At 37.5% G+C, this 18,809-nt stretch overlaps 1 protein-coding gene across 1 annotated transcript; it reads right to left on the bottom strand.

Annotated features, from left to right (window-relative positions):
* Positions 1 to 2,785: 2,785 nt before the first annotated feature.
* On the bottom strand, positions 2,786 to 18,353 carry WDCP (WD repeat and coiled coil containing). Its single transcript, XM_085320354.1, has 3 exons — positions 16,431 to 18,353; positions 7,364 to 7,484; positions 2,786 to 2,952 (listed from the first exon to the last, which is right to left on the bottom strand). Exons 1-3 carry the CDS (start codon positions 18,351 to 18,353, stop codon positions 2,786 to 2,788), a joined length of 2,211 nt encoding a protein of 736 aa, XP_085176480.1.
* Positions 18,354 to 18,809: the final 456 nt, after the last annotated feature.

Below are 18,809 nucleotides of genomic sequence, written 5' to 3'. Positions count from 1 at the left end.
AAACAATCTTACTAAAATATAACAAATCCAAAAGTCCATTAGGTRTCATGGAAATCAGACCTTGAATTTTACAGCCACTTATTCCCTGAAACTAATCATTTTGTCACCTGGTAATTTATTTTTTATTCTTCTCTTTATCTCCAGAAAACTAAACCAAACCAAATTGTGATAACCATTCAGACATAAAAGTTCCTTTCACTCCTGAACTTTTCGACATTCAGAATATTTTATAGAAAAGTAATACATGAAAAATGTAAATGGTAGTGTGRCAGTCTGGCAATGGAATATATAGTGATAATTACAGTTTTTGAGTAGGCATCTTTGGTACACATACTAGCTGATATCTGCTAGCCAAGAGTTTCACCTTCTCAAAAATTCCCCTTTCAGCTATTGCAACAGTATAAAGATAGCAAGATGACGAAAGATGGAACATGAGTATTCCTCTAGCAACAAGGAAATCCTTAGGAATAATACCTATCATGACCTCAAAGAAACTGCACAGTACAAAGGAGGGTGTCCTGGTGTGTTATCCAGATGATAGGTTTGGTCCTGTTTCTCTTCAGGTTCATTGGGGTATAGACAGGACTGTTCCATATAAAATACTTMTGTGTTTCATTAGCATCATATTAAGTGGACCAAACTGTGGGGCTCCCACTATTTCCCTTAGAAGACAGTATTTGTCTAATATTTGACAGAAAAATCTCCCTTTAATTCTCCCTTTGGTTCAGCCTAARTATTCCTTTAAAGTATATCCTCCTATCATTTCTAGCTAATATAATTAGCTTTTATTTTACTTGGCCTTAATAAATATTTTAAATACCGCATACTGTTGTGAGATGCAAGGATGCTGTTCAAACATATGTATAAGAGTAGACAAATCTGCTGMTTCAGAATGGCTTAGGTCATGTCATTTAGAAATCTGGCAATGTCTCCCCTCACCGTACTAGGTCTATGAACCCCTATATTACCCTTTTGCTTTCAATGTTTTGGACTGATTTCAGTGAAGGAAAGCAAGACTTAACCCAAGTTTTTTAAGCAATGATAATATAAATATTATGTTGAATAGAATTTTAATGTAAAGTAGCAGGTAATCCAATTAACTGAGTAGTTAAAAATAATAGATATTTTTAATAGTTGAAAGCTACAATATGTTCAGGTTTGGRGGGTTTTTTTTGTTTGCTTTTTACAACCTGGAAGCCTCCTATTGTCCACTTAAAAAGAAGCRAACAAAGTACTACAAATATACCCAGATTCACTGAATACCTGTGGTTGCAGGTGATTTAGAATGATGATTTCTTTGTCTCTGGGAAGATACTTGCATGATAAGAACACTACTTATTTWTATCAGGAATTGAAACTGTTCCTCATGAGATTTCTGGCTTCATCACTGGGATGGTATTAGTGCAGAACTTTCAAAACCCATGAAGTGCTTTCAATCATAGATGTATTGTCTTGATCATGGCTTGGTATGAAGTATTGTAAMTATGGATTTTAGTATATCTGTGCTCTATAAACAGCTTTGCCATTGACCTCAGGCAGGGAAGAAAACAACTCTGCAGAAGTAGTCACAAGAACCAAAGTGCATACTGTGGAAAATAGTTATTTTAATAGTAGATTAAATAAGTCTCATCCCTTTTATCTTCGCTTGCATGTACAGGATGAAGCAAGCATGCCTTTCCATGTTTTCTTTTGGGACCTGTCCAATAGTATGAACTGCTAGGCCTCACACACGTGGCTACTCATTACACTTTACCCATCTCTTTGCACTTACAAAAGAAAAGTCTGGGAGTTCGTTCAGTTCTTTCCTTATTTGTGACCATAATCATGATAGTTTTAGCTTCCATGAATCTGTCTGTCTGTCTGCTTGTCAGATACGTTTGTACTACCCATTATCTCTGAAGACGAAGTTTATCTGACTAAATGTAAATGTCTGTATTTAAACTAGTCACCCTAGCTTGCTTTTGCAGCCAGTGGAAAGGAATAGGCACTTAGGGGTGGTTCACCGTGATAAGTTTTAGAAATCTATATTAGGACACAGTCTGCTGTAGAAATGCTATTTTTTTGACAGATCTTCCAGCAGTCTAGATAACTAGTTCAGTGTAGACACCTGCATTTAGCCAAAAGAAATTTACACTGAATGTCTTCAATCTGTAATTTACCTCACATGTTATTKTCTTTCTCTTCTGCATGCATATATAAATTTACATGCTATATAAGACACTGACCTGAGACAGTGATGCAGCTTTTTTTAATAGCTGAGCATTTTCATATAAAAATTACGCATTTTTGAAAGCATTGCAGGTTTCCATGGGATCCACTGGAATAGCAAAAAGAGCCTGGAATGGTTTTCTTTTGATTTTTTTCTCCTTAGTTTTCCTTAATAGTTATAAATGCACTTTAATCACATTTTCTTTGGCCTTTGTGTAGACTGTACACCTGTATTTGCTAGATGTGTTGTTATTGCATAATTTTTAGCATAATATTGTTTCTCCAAGAACATCCTGACCATAAGCAAAGTACAGCCTAGTCTCAGYGCTCCAACCCACTGACAGCCATTAATAGCAACAGCTGTGGTAAACATCAGTCTAGGTCGGATCATTCAGAAGAAACCGTGTGGGCTCAGCCAAGCCTAGAATCTAGCTACTGTGTAACCGTGCCACAAATTTGACAGTTAAAATACACTGAAAGTACTGAAGTCAGCTTTCTAGTCATTCGGTTGCTGACACTGCAGAACATCTCTTTATTGTATTCGAACAGAAGGTCATCAGCATTCTTTGTTCAGAAATTATGTCACTCTGCTTGGTGGTCGCATTGAAATGCTCTTTTGGTAGGAGTGACCTCCACAGACTTCTGAACTGTCAGTTCCATCCCTTATGATTATCTCTTGTGTTGCTTTGAATATTAATGGCACAAAGCCGTCATTGTCTGCCGTGAGCACAATCCAAGAAGAGCCTACAAAAATTAAGCATAAAAAGGAAATGAGTGTACTGCTCTGGTTACATAAAATGTACAAACAAGTTTTAAAAAGTCACCCAGCCCATGTGCAGAGCAGGCTTTCTTTTTGTGCRCTAAAGCCTTATTACCCTAATGACATTAAGTTCTGGCAATCCGTGCTAAATGCACCTTTGTGTAAAGGCAAAGGGAAACTAAATGAAAGGGCTTGAAAGGGCTTGAGGCATTTTGCCCCTTGCTTAAGTAATGTTGAGTATCAAGGTGTAGTTTTGGAGTTAGTAAAGAAAATGATTGTGCTGTATTTGTTCTAGAGAGAAATAAGGTTATCATCTCCTTTTCTGTCAATCCAAGATTGTTCAGTATCTTTTCAGGCTCACCTGACAAATGGGAAAAAAAGTTACGCTTTGAGGAAGATTTACAGAAGAAGAGAGATTGATATGTTTTACTTCTCTTTGATAAATAACTCACTAAAGGATTTATTTTTATTTTTCTCCTTCTTGTTTGAAAAATCAGGAATATTAAGTTTTGTCTCTATGTTTGTGGAAACATTTTAGTGATATCAAAAATACATATTGTAAGCTTTCTTAGCATGACTTGAAGGACTGATTTTTGGTAATCAGCATTTATACAATTAAGTATACTCATATAATGCAGCTGTGAGATTTCTTGTCCTTTAACTATCTGTTGAATCTTTTCATAAAGAAGAGAGTGAATAAAATCTGAATAACRTTTTGTCCTTTTTTCAGAAAAAAAGGAGGCAAAATTAAAAGGCAAGACCGTCAAAAATACTGAGATTCACTTCATATAATGCATAGAAGCAGCAATAAACCTGAAAAGCCAGGCTGTTTTACTTTCCTTTGGAAATCAGCTTGAAAATGAAGCTGTATCCATGAGCCAGCAATGTGCCCTTGTGGCCAAGAAGGCCAATGGTCTCTTGGGGTACATTAGGAAGAGTGTTGCCAGCAGGTCGAGGGAGGTGATCCTGCCCCTCTACTCAGCCCTGGGGAGGCCTCATCTCGAGTACTGTGTCCAGTTCTGGGCTCCCCAGGACAAGAGAGACATGGAGCTACTGGAGAGAGTCCAGTGTAGGGCTACAAAGATGATCAGAGGGCTGGAGCACCTGCCCTATGAGGAACAGCTRSGAGAGCTGGGCMTSTTCAGCCTGGGGAAGAGAAGCCTGAGGGGGGATCTGATCAATGTGTACAAGTACCTCAAGGGGATGAGGACAAACTCTCTTCAGTTGTCCCGTGTGACAGGACAAGAGGCAATGGGCAGAAACTGAAGCACAGGAAGTTCCGTCTGAGTGTGAGGGGGAATTTCTTCCCTGTGAGAGTGACGGAGCACTGGCACAGGTTGCCCAGAGAGATTGTGGAGTCTCCTTGTCTGGAGATCTTCAAGGCCTGCCTGRATGCAATGCTGTCTAGCATGCTCTAGGTGACCCTGCTTAGAGCAGGGAGGTTGGACTAGATGATCTCCAGGGGTCCCTTCCAACCTTACTGATTCTATGATTCTATGATATATATTTTCTCGTGATTGAAATACTTCCTTTTGTATTGGATATTGCAGTTATGATAGGAAAGAGTGAATTTTCTGTTCGTCTTTTGTACAGTTTGACATTTTATGAAAAAAAATCTGTGGGAACAGATACACATTGTGGGAGCCCTTGTATCACATGTTTTTTCATACAGTATGTGGTCCTGTTGTTATTGAACAGGAGACATAAACTGGAATTATCTGAGGTACAGAAAGCCTTGCTGTGTTCTTTTGTTGTAATTTTTAATTTTGAGGGATGAGTTTGTGTTTTTGAAAAGGAACTGTAGCAGATCCACAAAACCCATGCTTGGCTTTTCTCAGTCATAACAAAACATTTTACTGGACAAAGTAAATCTCCCCTCCTTATACAATGAACGAAGCACTTTTACAAGCTGCTACATGTTGTCATGTCACCTATTACGTCATAAGAAGATTGAGATCCTAAACCGTGAATCTTTAATCTTCTACCCTTAATACTTTCTTTCTAATTCTGGACAGACTTCAGGTTCTRCAAACAATGAGCCTGAAAGCGGAAATTCTGCTGCCCAAATCAGTGGAATTACATTATTGCTCAAATCGGTAAAGCAAACTCTTCTGTCTCACTTTTGGTACTTTTATTTCCATCCATTGAAATGAGTGGAATTCTCTGTATAGAGAGAATGGTTGAAGTACATCCCACAGATTATTTCAATGGTGGAGAAACTTTGTGCACAATGCAGTTCCCTTTTGTTGTGCACAACAAACATTACAGATGACCTGCAGAAAAGAGAAACTTCTGYGTGCTAATACGAGGGCTATATGGCAGGCTATGTTTAGTACAGGTAATGGTATTACAGTCCTGGACTTAAAGCACACATGATTAGGACAAGTTCATTGCTCATATAACTGATTATTTCAATAGCCTTGCCTTGGGAATGAATTTGGCCTACAGCTGTAGACTATCTTTTTCAATATATTCAAGTTGAAGTATGTATTCCAAGGAGAAAAGGCTAACCATTGCGGTATAAGCACACTGTGCAGTACGTCCCCTTTAATTATATATAATTAGAGGATGGGAATGATATTTTTAAGCATTAAATTTAATATTCACGCCTTGTGGCAAAGGAAAGATTTAGGAATATAAGCCTCTACCGGTCAGAACTGAATAAAGAACTACATAATTACCTCTTCCCTGAATCTGATGATTTTGCATAGTTTTAGGAGGATTCTTGAGTCAGTTGTTCCTTTTGCTGTCAACAAACAGACTCAATTTCTGAACAGGCTAGCAGCACATTGAACAGAAAGGGGGACAGGTTAGGAAGATTCTAAGACATTGTCTTTTTGATATCTCTGAAGTCTAATGCACAAAATTGAAGGGTAGTGTTCTGCTAACWAAATAGTCACATTATAAGGCTGAAAATAGGCTTTCTCAGGCTCCTTCATCACACAGGATTCTACACCCCTTTTTTCATTATGGGCATTCATGTTTCCAAAATCAAGAACKGGAAGTGCAGGCCAAAAATGGGATCCTCCTTGTCCTGTAAAGCTGCATTGCGTTATTGCAGCGGTCTGCTGGGGAATAGCTCGGGCCTCTACCACAAATGCAGATTTTCTATATATGCTTCCATTCTACTGTACAGTCCAGGAGAGATGTGCTGACAAAAATACAAAACCTATATATCCTTACCTTCTGGAACAACTCACATAACCTACTATAAGCCAGGGGAAAACTGAAATGGCCCAGTGTGTCTGGGATAAGGCAGTTCTACTGAGCTGTAGTATCATGGATACAGGCCCTTGTCTTCATTCATGTAGTCTCAGCAACAGCAAAGACACAAGCAGAATAAGAATGGCAGAATAAACAATATGCATAGGAAAATGCGTATTTTCCCTCTCCTTTTCCCACTGTCCTTGTTGCCAGCACCAGTAATATCCCAAGCCAGGTTTCTTTTTCATCTGTTATGTAGCAATTTGCTATGTAACCATCATTACTTGGTAAATTATAGCTTAGATTATTGCAGTCCTTTTCATTTTGATTTCACCAAAAGTTGAATGCATTTCTCATAAGACAGAGGGTACTGATTAAGCCAATGTGTCCCTCTGCCTGTCAGGCTGAGACAAGGGGCAAGGTGATGAGGGATTTATTGACCTCTCAGGGTGGAAACTATRCAAGAAGATCATAATTAGAGCCAAAGAATGCATACCATAAGTTCATAATATACTTACACTATGATGAGAAAAGCTGTCAGAAGCATTATAGAGAAATATGTTTGAGAAATAACAGTCTGTATGTTTGCTGAGGAACGAGTACATATGAACAGACAGGGACAAGGTAGTTCAGAGACCAGTCTGGGGCTAGAATTYCACTGGCTGCTCCCATTTTTGCAAATAAATCAGTGATGGATGGTAGATATGTGAGACTGTCAAATTAGAACATTGAGTTTTGTTGTTTATTTTAGATTAAACTAATCCCAAATGCTACATGACACATGAATATCAAATTCTGAGGATGATTTTTTTCTTCAGCCTACTCTTTATTGTCAAGTGTGGGATGTGCTTGCAAAGATGGGCAAGGCAAAATGCCAAAAGGTCTTATAAGAAAGTATTTCTATTTCCAGATAGCACAGTGTACTGATTATTTTCTCAGCCTTCCTCAGTAGAGGCATCTAACAGATTTCCCTGTTAATAGGCAGTTCAGCAATTACTTAGCATGTAAGTGATTTCAAAAGACACCGGGCCATATTTCAGACAAAGAAAAACAACTACTTATCAAGAAAAGTTAGGTATCTCCATTTACTACAGTAAGGAGTAATTACTCTGCCACAAATGCCTCTTTCATGCTAAAAATCTCAGGCAAAACCAATAGGTGAAACCAATGCCAGAAATAATAAGAACATACCGTGTCTCATTTCAATAATGGGCAGATCAAAAAGCTGCTGGACTAAACTCAAGTGGATCTTGCCGTCACAGAGGAGAACAGCTTTTGTTTCTTCTGCAACTGCTCCATTTGAAAAACATTTCTTCGAATGCATGTATGTAAAAGAAAAGATCTTGTTAAAGACTTGCATATCTTACCTCAATTCTTTTAACCTTTCTTCTGTTCCTACTCCTTGCAGCTCTATACTAATATTGTTTTTTCTTTCTTTCCRTTTTTGCTAGAATTTATAAATGGCACCATGACTCAGTGCAATTTCAGGCACAATCTTACAGTCTTATGTGAAGAGGAATATGGCTTTTTACTTGTGTTTCCAGAGCTCAGAACCTCATCAGCCCTGTATATACATAATGCGTTGGTCTGTGCATATGTGTCTGTTGTGCCTTTCTGCCTAAAGAGTCAATCCAGTGGAAGGGAATATGTCAAGCCATTTCTAGAAGTCACCTGAAAGTTACTTAAGTCTAATGCAACCACAGCAAATGAGCAGTCTGCTCAGTCTGAGTTGTGCCTGTGGGTGTTTTTTAGAATCACTGGTCAGCTCTTCCACCCCATTAAAATCCATCTGTGTGTTCTGGCAGAGAGAGAATTGCAGAGAGTCTGTGAAGAGAGGCTGTACAGAGAGGCTGTAAAGCTGCTCTAATAAGGTATCTGGGGAATCCTATGGATTTCTTTGAGAGAGAGGGAGGTGTACGGACTTAGTGCCCTGCAGGTTGCTCTGACATTAACAAAACCCCCCACGCTTTTGAATATAAAGGTGGCAGACTTGCGCTTCATGAAGTTTAGCTGGCCTTGAGAATKAACACCTTTGAGATCCATCACCCTGAAGACTGCAAAGTGCAAAGATCACAAAATAATTGTTACAAGAAATTGAGTTAATGTGGTTATAGAATGAGTATATATTTGCATTTGCAATTTGTTATCTGCTGTCATTGGAAGGTCAGTTTTAGCATTACAACTTTTCCAGTGACTCAATGCTACCTCTAAATACATGTGAATTGGACATTTTCTTCTAAATCATCTTGCTGTATTTTTGTCCTGTAAAATTCCTTTTGTTCCAGTTTCTTCCCCATACTTTCCACTTGTTTAGTTCTTGTGAATTTTTTGCCTTTGACATACCTTATTTTTGCAAAATCTCCAAATTTAACATATTTGTTAATGTAATTAAGTCTATTTATCTCTTTTCAAAGGTATTTCCATTTTGTACATCCAGAATGGATGCAAGTTAACATTTTAGAACGAGTGAGAAAGAAGTCATCTATCCCAGCTCCCATTTTGGTCCTGCCCTGTCTGTGTTTGCTCCATATCCCTGGATCTTTCTTTCTGATATAAAAATTCTGGTTGAGTCAGTTCACACTGCATCTTCTATTTCTGTGCTCAGTAATCTATTCTACAAGTTTATTAACCTTTGGCTAAATATATGTCTCTTAATCTCTTTTAACAATCATCTCTTAATTTCTAATTGTGCTGTATTTTTGGCTCTGTTAGTCTCTCAGTGAACATATGCTTTCTTGCTTTGCAACACCCTTTCTAAACCAAATAATCACATTTATTTTTTTTCCATACATGAGGGCATGTATGCCCTCACATAACCACATAGGATTCTCTAAKTTGGAATGTCTACCAACTGTTGTGAAAGTACTGTTTTCACTACTCTGTTCTACATTGGCTATGCAGATAAAGTCCATAGCTGATTGTTATTTAATTACATATTACGATAGTTTGAAGATGTAAGAACTATAAAAATAGCTCTCAGTTAAAAACCCCATTGAGCTTCAGAGGTTTTCTCATAATTTCCTTGTTCAAAACAATTGTTGCTGTGTAATAAATAGGGAAATATCTAAGGAATGCATCAGAGGAGTGTCATTTTCTTAATTACAAATATATAGTAAGTTTTTATTACAGCTTATCAGAGCTTCTTTGTTACTTTCAGGTCTTTTAAAATTGTATAGTGCTATTCTACTGAACCTAAATACACTTAAAACTCAGTGGGCTGACTTTTCAGCAATGAGCATGTGCTTTTACATTTACATTACAAAAATGCTATTTGCTTGTACTGATATTGATGCAAAGTTTTTTGTTACTGCTTATGATTAAATCTCACAACTGCTTAGTTTTCCTGAACTCAGTTTGAAATACCAGGGTTTATTGTAATGAATTGTGAACAGTGGTGGACTGTAACTGAGACAGGCAGATTGCCTTGACTGGAGAGTTTTGTTTTTGCATACAGATGTGCTTCAACCCCCTCCAAATCTGAAAAAAAGCAATCAAGCTGTGCCTCCGTTGACTTGAAATCAGTCAAATGGAAATATATATTAAGTATGTATGTTGCAGTATGTTTTCTACTTAGTCATGCAAGTTATTCTTGTAACTGCCATTACAAGTAGAAGACATTTTGTATTTTATATCCTAACCTATGATTTTACAGGTTTTCAAGTATAGACCCTGGAGCTCCAATCTCAGAATTGTTTGTCTTTCATTACTTCTAAGCATTCATATCAAATTATTCTCTCTGTTTATAATGATAAAATTGATCAGCTTTACCTTCTGTTTTTGTGTGCTGGCAAATTCTGTCAGGTCAAGAATATTTTTCTGTTTTAAACTTCTGTTTAACCTCTTTGTTTAATGCTTGATGATGATAACATGCCTTCTCTTTGAAGAATACATTCACACACATCATGTCATATATTAACCGATTTAAACCCATGCCTTCTTGAGAGGCAGGTAATTGTTATTATTCCCTTTTTATAGATGATCAAACCATGACACAGGAAGATTAAAAAATTTACTCAAGATCATGCAGATAATTTGAGACAGAGTTAGAAATACAACYGAAATCTCACCTTAGTACTTCTCATTTTCATACCTTGCCAAAGACCATTTTCTAGTAAAATCTAGCTTTAATCTAGCTCTTCCTAAAATATATGTCTCTGCTTTTGCTGTGTTGCTGTTTGTTTCCAATGGAAGCCAGAGGGTTTGTGATTCTGTTGAAAAGCCCTTAATATTAATTATTTTGTCCTAAAACAGAGTTTATTGGTGGACTCACAGAAAAAACAAATAAATTTCCACATGCTTGAGTGGATGTTTTCAGATCAAGTTTCTTTAGCCAACTCCCTGTAGTATGTCAGGTCCAGCGGAAACAAATCATCAGTTCAAGAACTGTTTTCCTTCATCAGTGTCAGCCTGCCCCCTGATCAGATTTTATAGCCTGTAAAGGGTCTCCCGGGCTGCAGCCAGCCAATCACAGTGTTGCCAAGCTGTGTTTTAAAACTCATGTTTTGGAAAACAGATATATATGGGAAGAAAATCATTTACTAAAGCAGAAGAGGTTCCTGGATTAGCTGCCATGTACCATATGTGTGCGCAATAAATCAGCGTGTATTTTCTCTGTGTTTTGAACCCCACTGAACAGTCAGTTAGTTCTGCCTCTTGACCCTTTTTCCCTGTTAATCTTGTATTTCCTAATACACTGCCCACACTTGCCTAGATGCTAAGATCATCTCAGGAACTTAWATTTAATGACTGATGAAACAATGAGGTAAATCAGAATATGCTACCAATCAAAAATGCTCCTGCTAACACTGGGTCAGTGATTCACCGAAGTCTGAATGTATCTTTCTTGCATATGGATCAGTAGAATTGTAAAACATATTCCAGATGAGGCCTCACCACTGTGTTGCCTTTCATGCTGGCTATACCTCACTGACGTATCCAAAGATTGCCATTCTTCTTTTAATAACTGTATCACATTTCTGATTCATAGTCATATTGTAGTCACTTAACATATGCAAGCCTGTTTCCAGCTAATGAATTTCCAGTATATAACAGAAATTCTTRCTATTAATCCTTGAATATATGACTATGCACCTCATAGTAGTTCATTTAAATCCATTTTTAATATTCTAGAYGTTAAGGTCATTGAATTAAGTGTGTGATATGCTATCCTCCATTGAAAATGCTACTGACTTTGTGTCATAAGGAGATTTTATTAGTGTATCTCATCAGATCATTAATAAAACTTTTAGATTACCCTGAAGATCTCTCGTGGGAAAATCCACTAGTAAATTTCCTCTATTTCCTTTTATTTTGGCCTAACCATTTACTATTGGCATAACCATTTACGTGGAGCTACTGGAGAGAGTCCAGTGTAGGGCTACACTGATGATCAGAGGGCTGGAGCACCTGCCCTAYGAGGAACGGCTAGGAGAGCTGGGCCTSTTCAGCCCGGGGAAAAGACTGAGGGGGATCTTATCAATGTGTATAAGTATCTGAAKGGAGGGTGTCAAGGGGACAGGGACAAACTCTTTTCAGTTGTCCCRTGTGACAGGACAAGAGGCAATGGGCAGAAACTGAAGCACAGGAAGTTCCGTCTGAGTGTGAGGGGGAATTTCTTCCCTGTGAGAGTGACGGAGCACTGGCACAGGTTGCCCAGAGAGATTGTGGAGTCTCCTTGTCTGGAGATCTTCAAGGCCCGCTAGACAATGCTGTCTAGCATGCTCTAGGTGACCCTTCTGAGCGGGGAGGTTGGACTAGATGATCTCCAGGGGTCCCTTCCAACCTTACTGATTCTATGATTCTATGATTCTTTCCTTTAGCTAATTCCTTAACCATCTTATATTTCTTCTCTTAATCTCTGTTCTCTGCAGTTAACTAAATAATCTCCCCTRTGGCACCTTTTCAAGTGCTGTACTGAATTATAGGTGTTTTAAATATTCTTCATATCCTTTGTGTCAATAATCTATTCTTTTATGAAAGAAAGATACCAGGTTAGTCTGTCATATCTATGCATTGTAAGATGAATAGGTCTGTATTGGTTACATCTTTATTTTAATTTTATTAAACCCTTGATTTCAGCTGTTTGAATTGTGGCCCAGTGGTAATTTCAGCTTTGATACCCATTAGTCATACCCACTAGCTTTTGCCTTGCCCCTATATTCGTTATACATGAGGGGAGAAAAATGGTAAATTATACAGACACGGGGGGGATCTGGMCAAGAGGACACTGAGAAAATAGGTTGTTACAGGAGGAGCTCTGAAGAGGAATGAGGGGTGTGACTTTTCACATTCAAAGCCCTGTGCATTCTTAAGCCTTGTGCAGCATTGCCACGGGTAGTAGTATTTGGGTTTGGCAGAAGCTGTCCTTTCCTGTAATGAATTCTATTGCTGCTATGATTCCTGTTTGATTTTTGATGGATACTGGTTTTATTTTGATAGAGGTCTTGATAACTATGCATGCCTTTTTTTTTTCTTTTAACTCTGACTTTATGTCCTTCGCAAGGTATGAAATCTTGGATTTATCTTTAACATTACATATTCCATTTCTCTTGCATTGGTATGTCTGACAACCAGATCATCTGGTCCAGTAAAAGATATCGCAAGCCTGCTGTGAACCCTACTTATCTTGCTGTTGATCAGTTTTAGAACATGGTCAAAATTTATCCTGAGTGGATCCCACAACCTTTGTTCAAAATCTTAAGCACGCATTAATCACATCTTGCCTTGACTACTGCAGTTCATCCTTTTATGGTCATCCTAAATCTCTTCTAAACTTCAGGATGCCTGATAGTTTCTTACTCCAAGAAACAGTCATATCACCTTCCTCTTCCATCATTTTCATAGCTGCCTTTCTATTGCTTCGCTCGAGTCAAAATTGCCCTTTGGATTTCAAAAAGGTTCATGGACTTACTACAGCTGATTGTTACAGCTTGGTTTATCCTTATCTCCTTGCTCATTCTATGCTGCCACCTTTAATGCACCCCCGCTCTTCTTTATCTCTATTCCATGTATTTATATTAAAAAATCTTGTTGTCATGTTTTGATCCTTTCTATTCTCCCACCTCTGTGTAAAAGATTGTTTGTTTTATAGCTGACCTTGGCAATAAAGTATCTCATGGTAAATTGTATGAAGATGCTATAAAAATACAAAYTGACTTGTATGCAGTTATTGGTGAGTGTTAAGAAAAGGAAATCTTGATGACTAATTGCTGAAAATGTGTTTATTCCCTGTTGAATTATGCAACTATGCTCTCAATGATGCAGACTTCTGACATTATATTGCTTGTGAGCAATATGTAGGTATTTTAAGATACCCTTCAAATTAAGATGAATCTTGTTCCTCCTAAAGGGGTTTGCCTAAATCCCATTAATTTCAAGTCTAGATTGGCTTCATTTCCACTATAATTAGCTTTTGAATGAGGCTTGTTTAAATACTCTGCAACTGTTTCTTTTCTGGGGAAAAACAATGATAAAAGTATCCTTTTGCAAAATGAAACAGAAACAAATCTGTGACAGATTTTCATCTCTTTCTTTTTTCTTGTTAAATAAAGACAGACTTATGATTCAGGATAGCATGGAAGGGCAGACAGACACAATAAGAAGATATAAGTCTGTATGTGATGAAAGAGCAATAATATTTGCTTTTCAGGGTTGAATGATCAAGTCACCTCTGGTGGCTGAATGCTATTACACCAGTGATAGTGCAGTGACATTTTCAAAGCATGAATGATCATGGGTTTTTTACAGCTATGGGATGCAAAGAATATACATTTTCATAGCACTGCATGGATGTGACTTCAGTGAAGTTATTAGTAGATTAGAACTAACAGAATAAACAAAGATTTTGAAGAATTTTTGATAAATACACATGAATTATTAAGTAATTCACATTCTGTTTTATATTCCAGTTTGCTAAGCAAAACTGGAAAATTTTATGTATGTAAATAATATTTCTGCGCAGCAAAGTTCATAATCGACCATTAATTATTGCTACATTTTTAGCTCTAATGGCTTAAACTTTCCTTTTGTGTTTTTAATGCACAGAAGGGGTTATGCAGCACTGATCATTTTTATATTTTATAGTACAAGAGATTTCTCAATCAAGATTGATCCTCTGCTGTGCTGGGGATTATACAAACAAGACATGCACTTGGCACAAAAAGCTGGCAGATAATGGCCGCATTATTGACTGGACTGCAGTGTTCCTAAAATTTAGAATGTTTTCCACAGGGTGATATTTATATCATAAGGCAATAAAGCTATTTCCTGACTTTTTGCACTATGACCATAGAGCCTGGCTGGAACCCATAGCCCAGCTGGTTTCTGAGCTCACAGACTGCTAATCAACTCCTGAAGGAAGAACAAGGTTCAGATGTCTGAATCCAAACTAATCAAAACAACTGTTTTCTGAGCAAATTATTAGCTGCCCATGAAGCAAATATTTCCCTGTCTATCTGGAGGCCTTCTTGTCATCAGTCTATTTTTCATTATTTTTTGGCATCTAGCTGTGATCCTGTTAGATTTCAGAAGCAGGGTTGAACTATGCAAGGCATTAGATGTGAGACTTTCTTAGAAGAGCTACATGCATCTGAAAGACATTAAGTGGCACTTTTTCTGAGTCATTATAATGTGGTACTAGAATTGCTGTCTGCTGGATTTATGTAAAACCAACCTGTTTATATAAATAAGAGACTTCCTTTTCAAATGTAGTTAGTCTGGCAATATTTTATAAGCACTACATTTTCTTTGTTTCCAAAAGGAAAAACAGGAAAATTAATTCTTACTGCTTGTGCAAGCAAACATGCGCACACTGACTTTCAGATCTTAGATTAATGTTAGGTGTCATAATCAGAACTACTCTTTGGAAAGGTTAATCTATTAGAATCCAACAGATAGGCCTCCTTGATAAATAAATAAGTTGATTTATGTTAAGAAATCAGAATTAATTTGAACCTGCTGTAGAGAACAAGAGTTTATTTTTTGACGAATAAAATCATAAATTTTTAAAATAGGCATGTTTGCTTTTTTCAGCAGATTTTGTATAATATATTCAAGTTAAATTATTGACTAATTCAGATCAAAAGCTTTGCTTATATACAGAATACCTAACTTACTAAAATCTGCTAAAATGTGAAGTAAACAATTGTGAAAAAGTAATGAATATATTTGAATTTAGTCATGATTCTCTTAATGAATGTTTTGAGAGAAGTGCTTAGATGTGAATCCCTTTAAAATAAAAGGAGGACATTATTGTATATTTGTGAGTCAGATTTGATTGAGACATACATATTTCAGCATCATCACTGTAATAAATGCATTAATTTGACATAATAGTGCTTAGAATGCAATAGAAAAGAATACATTTATAATTGGCACCTATATCCTCAAAGGGACCTCAGTTTCAGCAGCAGCACCACCACCACCATCAGTATGACCAAAAATATTATAATACTGATATTACTGCTAGCATTACTAAGAGAAAGAGTAATAAATAATTGCCCAGTCTGTATTCTTTAGTCAGTTGAAGTTCTTACTGATGTCAGCAGGACTTTTGCCAAAATAAGGTTGTGATAGGAACATGATGATTTGACGTTCACCTATTCATTCACCTATTTATTCAGCTATGTATTTAATGAAGTAATTACATTTTGACTTTTTTCAGAAAATTTGAAATAGTAATACTTTTTAAATAAATTGATTATGTCCAGTTTTGTAAAAATTAGCAGTAGAAATAAGCCGACTTCATATCACTCCCATTTGAATTTTCTGAAAGCTGAGATTCAGTACTTTGATTCAGCCTTCATGAGCCTTCAACCTCCAAACTTAGGATTTGAGTTTGGGTTTGAATTTATCAGGTTGCTGATGAGGATGGCTACTGTACCACCCAACTCAGGCTCACCACTGTCCTGAAGTAATATATAAACCTTTTGTACATTAATGACTGTTTGGCTCTGTTCTCATCTTTGATAGATACACACAGAATCAGCAGGTATCCAAGACAGTTGTGCAAAATCAAAGAAAAACAGACCTGGATCTTCCTTGTAAAGTATCCTGCAAGTTACCCACATAGTCCTTAGTTACTGTTTCAATGACAAATTATAATACCTTTTAAAATAAAGCTTGATGTCAGACTCAGATTACATTTCTATTTGGTTAATAAGAATTAAACTGCATCCTCTTAATTTAAAAATAAATAAATAAATAAATAAGAGATTTTTTTTTAAATGCAGTGCCTTATCGTAATATTTGAAAAAGTTACCTGGTAAGTGATGTGAACAACAGGTGGTTCCTCTGAACATGGATAGGCTAAAGATATCCTCCTCCCATTTTTAGTGAAGTCTGTTAGTTCAGAAAGACTCAGTTGTAATTCATTGAAGCTCCCACAAAGTCTCTCTAGATTCCTAGATATGTGACTCATTCCTCTTTCACTTGGCAAATTGTTATTTTTAGGAGAACTTGATGTTTCTTGGATCACATTGAACTGCACTTTAGGAGAAGTTGATCTGTTGGAAAGCCTGGTAGGTGTTCTGAAACCAAGAAGAGCCATTGAACGATTGATAGGTTCAGCATCCAGAGGTTCCAAGGCAACTGAGGGGTCAGTTGGGAGCCTTTTTTCATCCTGATCACTCACACTTGATGAAGAGCTCTGTTCATAACTAGGGCTCTTTACTTCTTCTATGAGTCTTCTCCTGCCACTAGGAGATTGAATAACTGTGCTCCGTGGCATTAGCAGCTCCCTGCTTTGAGCTTGGTCTTCTGTGGCAAGATTTTCGAAGAACTTTCTTTTTCCAGGTATATTAACAGAAGATTCAAAGTTACAAAACATATTCTGGTTAGTCTCAGGCAGTGATGAAGAATCTTCTTCAAACATCAATTCTTTGGTCATTAGACGCATTACATACCTGTCTGAACTCGAAGATGGAATGAAACTAGGCTCGGGGAACTTTTGTTTTCCAATCAGAATTAGTAGGAGTTTGTCAGTCAAAAAGCATAAGCCCTTTGGTCTTTCATTTTTTTCAAGCTGGATTTGTTGAATATGAGGCATGCAGGAAGAAGTTACTGAATATACCAAAACAATGTTAGAAGTATTAGAGGCTACTGCCACAATCTGAGCTCTAAGGTCAAAAGCCATTATATCAGGAACCAGAATACCTGGGATAGTAACTTTTCTGGTGGTAGTTACCTTCCTTTCAAAAGTCACCAAGATCAGGTAGGAAGAATCCTGACCATTTATTGATGCGTAGTCTTTGCGTTTCAGAGTAATCAGAGGCCCAGGATCAGACCTCCGATGGTCTGCAAGGATATTGGTTAAATCCACAGGACCTGATGAAGAAGATGCTACTGAATCCACAGTGACTGATCTATCTGAATCTGTAGACTTCCTTCGCAGGTCCATGGAGTATTCCTCGTCACCAAGCACCAGAGCAGACTGTGAGAGTAAAGAGCCAGTTTCTGTGCTAGATGGCACATCAAATGTGATGCCTGCATTCAAACCACAGATCTTATCTAAAGGAAGCTCAGTAGCTACAGCAATTTGGAAATCCAGTGTGGCTTCTATAGCACAGATATAACCTCCCACATCAAATACTGGGCAAAAGGAGCACGCATTTAGAGTTTTCTGAGTATCATCCCATATATAGGAATGAAGGGCACTACCTATAGCAACTACTAAACGGTTACCATCCTTAGTCCAGCAAGCACAGTGGATAAGCCCACTGCTTTTGATGTCTGCTTTAACCCTGGCTTTGTCAGAACGAACAGTATGTAGGACCGAAGCATCTCTTTTTGTAAGCACAGCCAGGACCTCTTTCTTTGGATGCCACACACAGCCCTGGGAAAGCAGTGGAAATGGCTCACCAATTTCACAAGTCTGAGAAATCAAGGGTTTGTTCTTCTCTGCAGTGCTGTAGCCCAGCTGCCAAATGCTAACATGCTTTTTATGCTGAATAGCAAGCAAAGCTGGAATGTCTGTAGAGCAACATTGGCCCCAGTAAAGCCCATGTACATGTTCAAATTGACCAACAACGCTTGAGTCTCCAAACTTTATTTCTCCATTATGATAATATAGAGAAGTCAGTACCACTTGCTTCCCATCTGTCCAGGCAATTCCATGCASAGGGTGGATGGCCTGATATAAAGCGTTAAGGCCGGTTCTCAGCAGTTTTGCCTTTCCCAGCTCCATCTTTTTAAGCTTTCTGTCTACTGGTGATTATTCCAAAGCAGAGAATCCATGGAATTCATTTGAAGATCATGATGAGGAAAAAAATGTCTTTGACTTCCTTCCCTTCCTTCCCAGAATCAAACTGTTTTTTTCTGCTACTAGTCCAAGAGCCTGTATTGTGAACTCCCTCTTGGTAAGCCTGCAGCTGCTCTTCTAAGTATAAATCCATGTGAAAGCTGCTTTTACTGTGTCTTCCCTGGGAGGAGTTACCATCCTCATGTGATGGCTAACAAGGTTTAACTAATTACTGTGCATTTTCAAAGAAGTCTATTTTTAACTCTTCACTACTGGAGATATATTTAAAAATAACACTGTAATACCTTGACCTTCAGTGACTGAAGGTCTTCGCTGGAGAATGTGGGAGGGAGATCGTATGCTGTCAAGTCTGCGATCAGCTACAGACTGAAATAATGATCT

The sequence above is a fragment of the Rhea americana genome, unplaced genomic scaffold, assembly GCF_003343005.1.
Source record: "Rhea americana isolate MKP2758 unplaced genomic scaffold, rheAme1 scaffold_63, whole genome shotgun sequence".
In the NCBI taxonomy this organism is placed as follows: Eukaryota; Metazoa; Chordata; class Aves; order Rheiformes; family Rheidae; genus Rhea; species Rhea americana.
The sequence above is the reverse complement of the archived record's forward strand: the minus strand, read 5'-3'. Positions and strand labels throughout refer to the sequence as shown.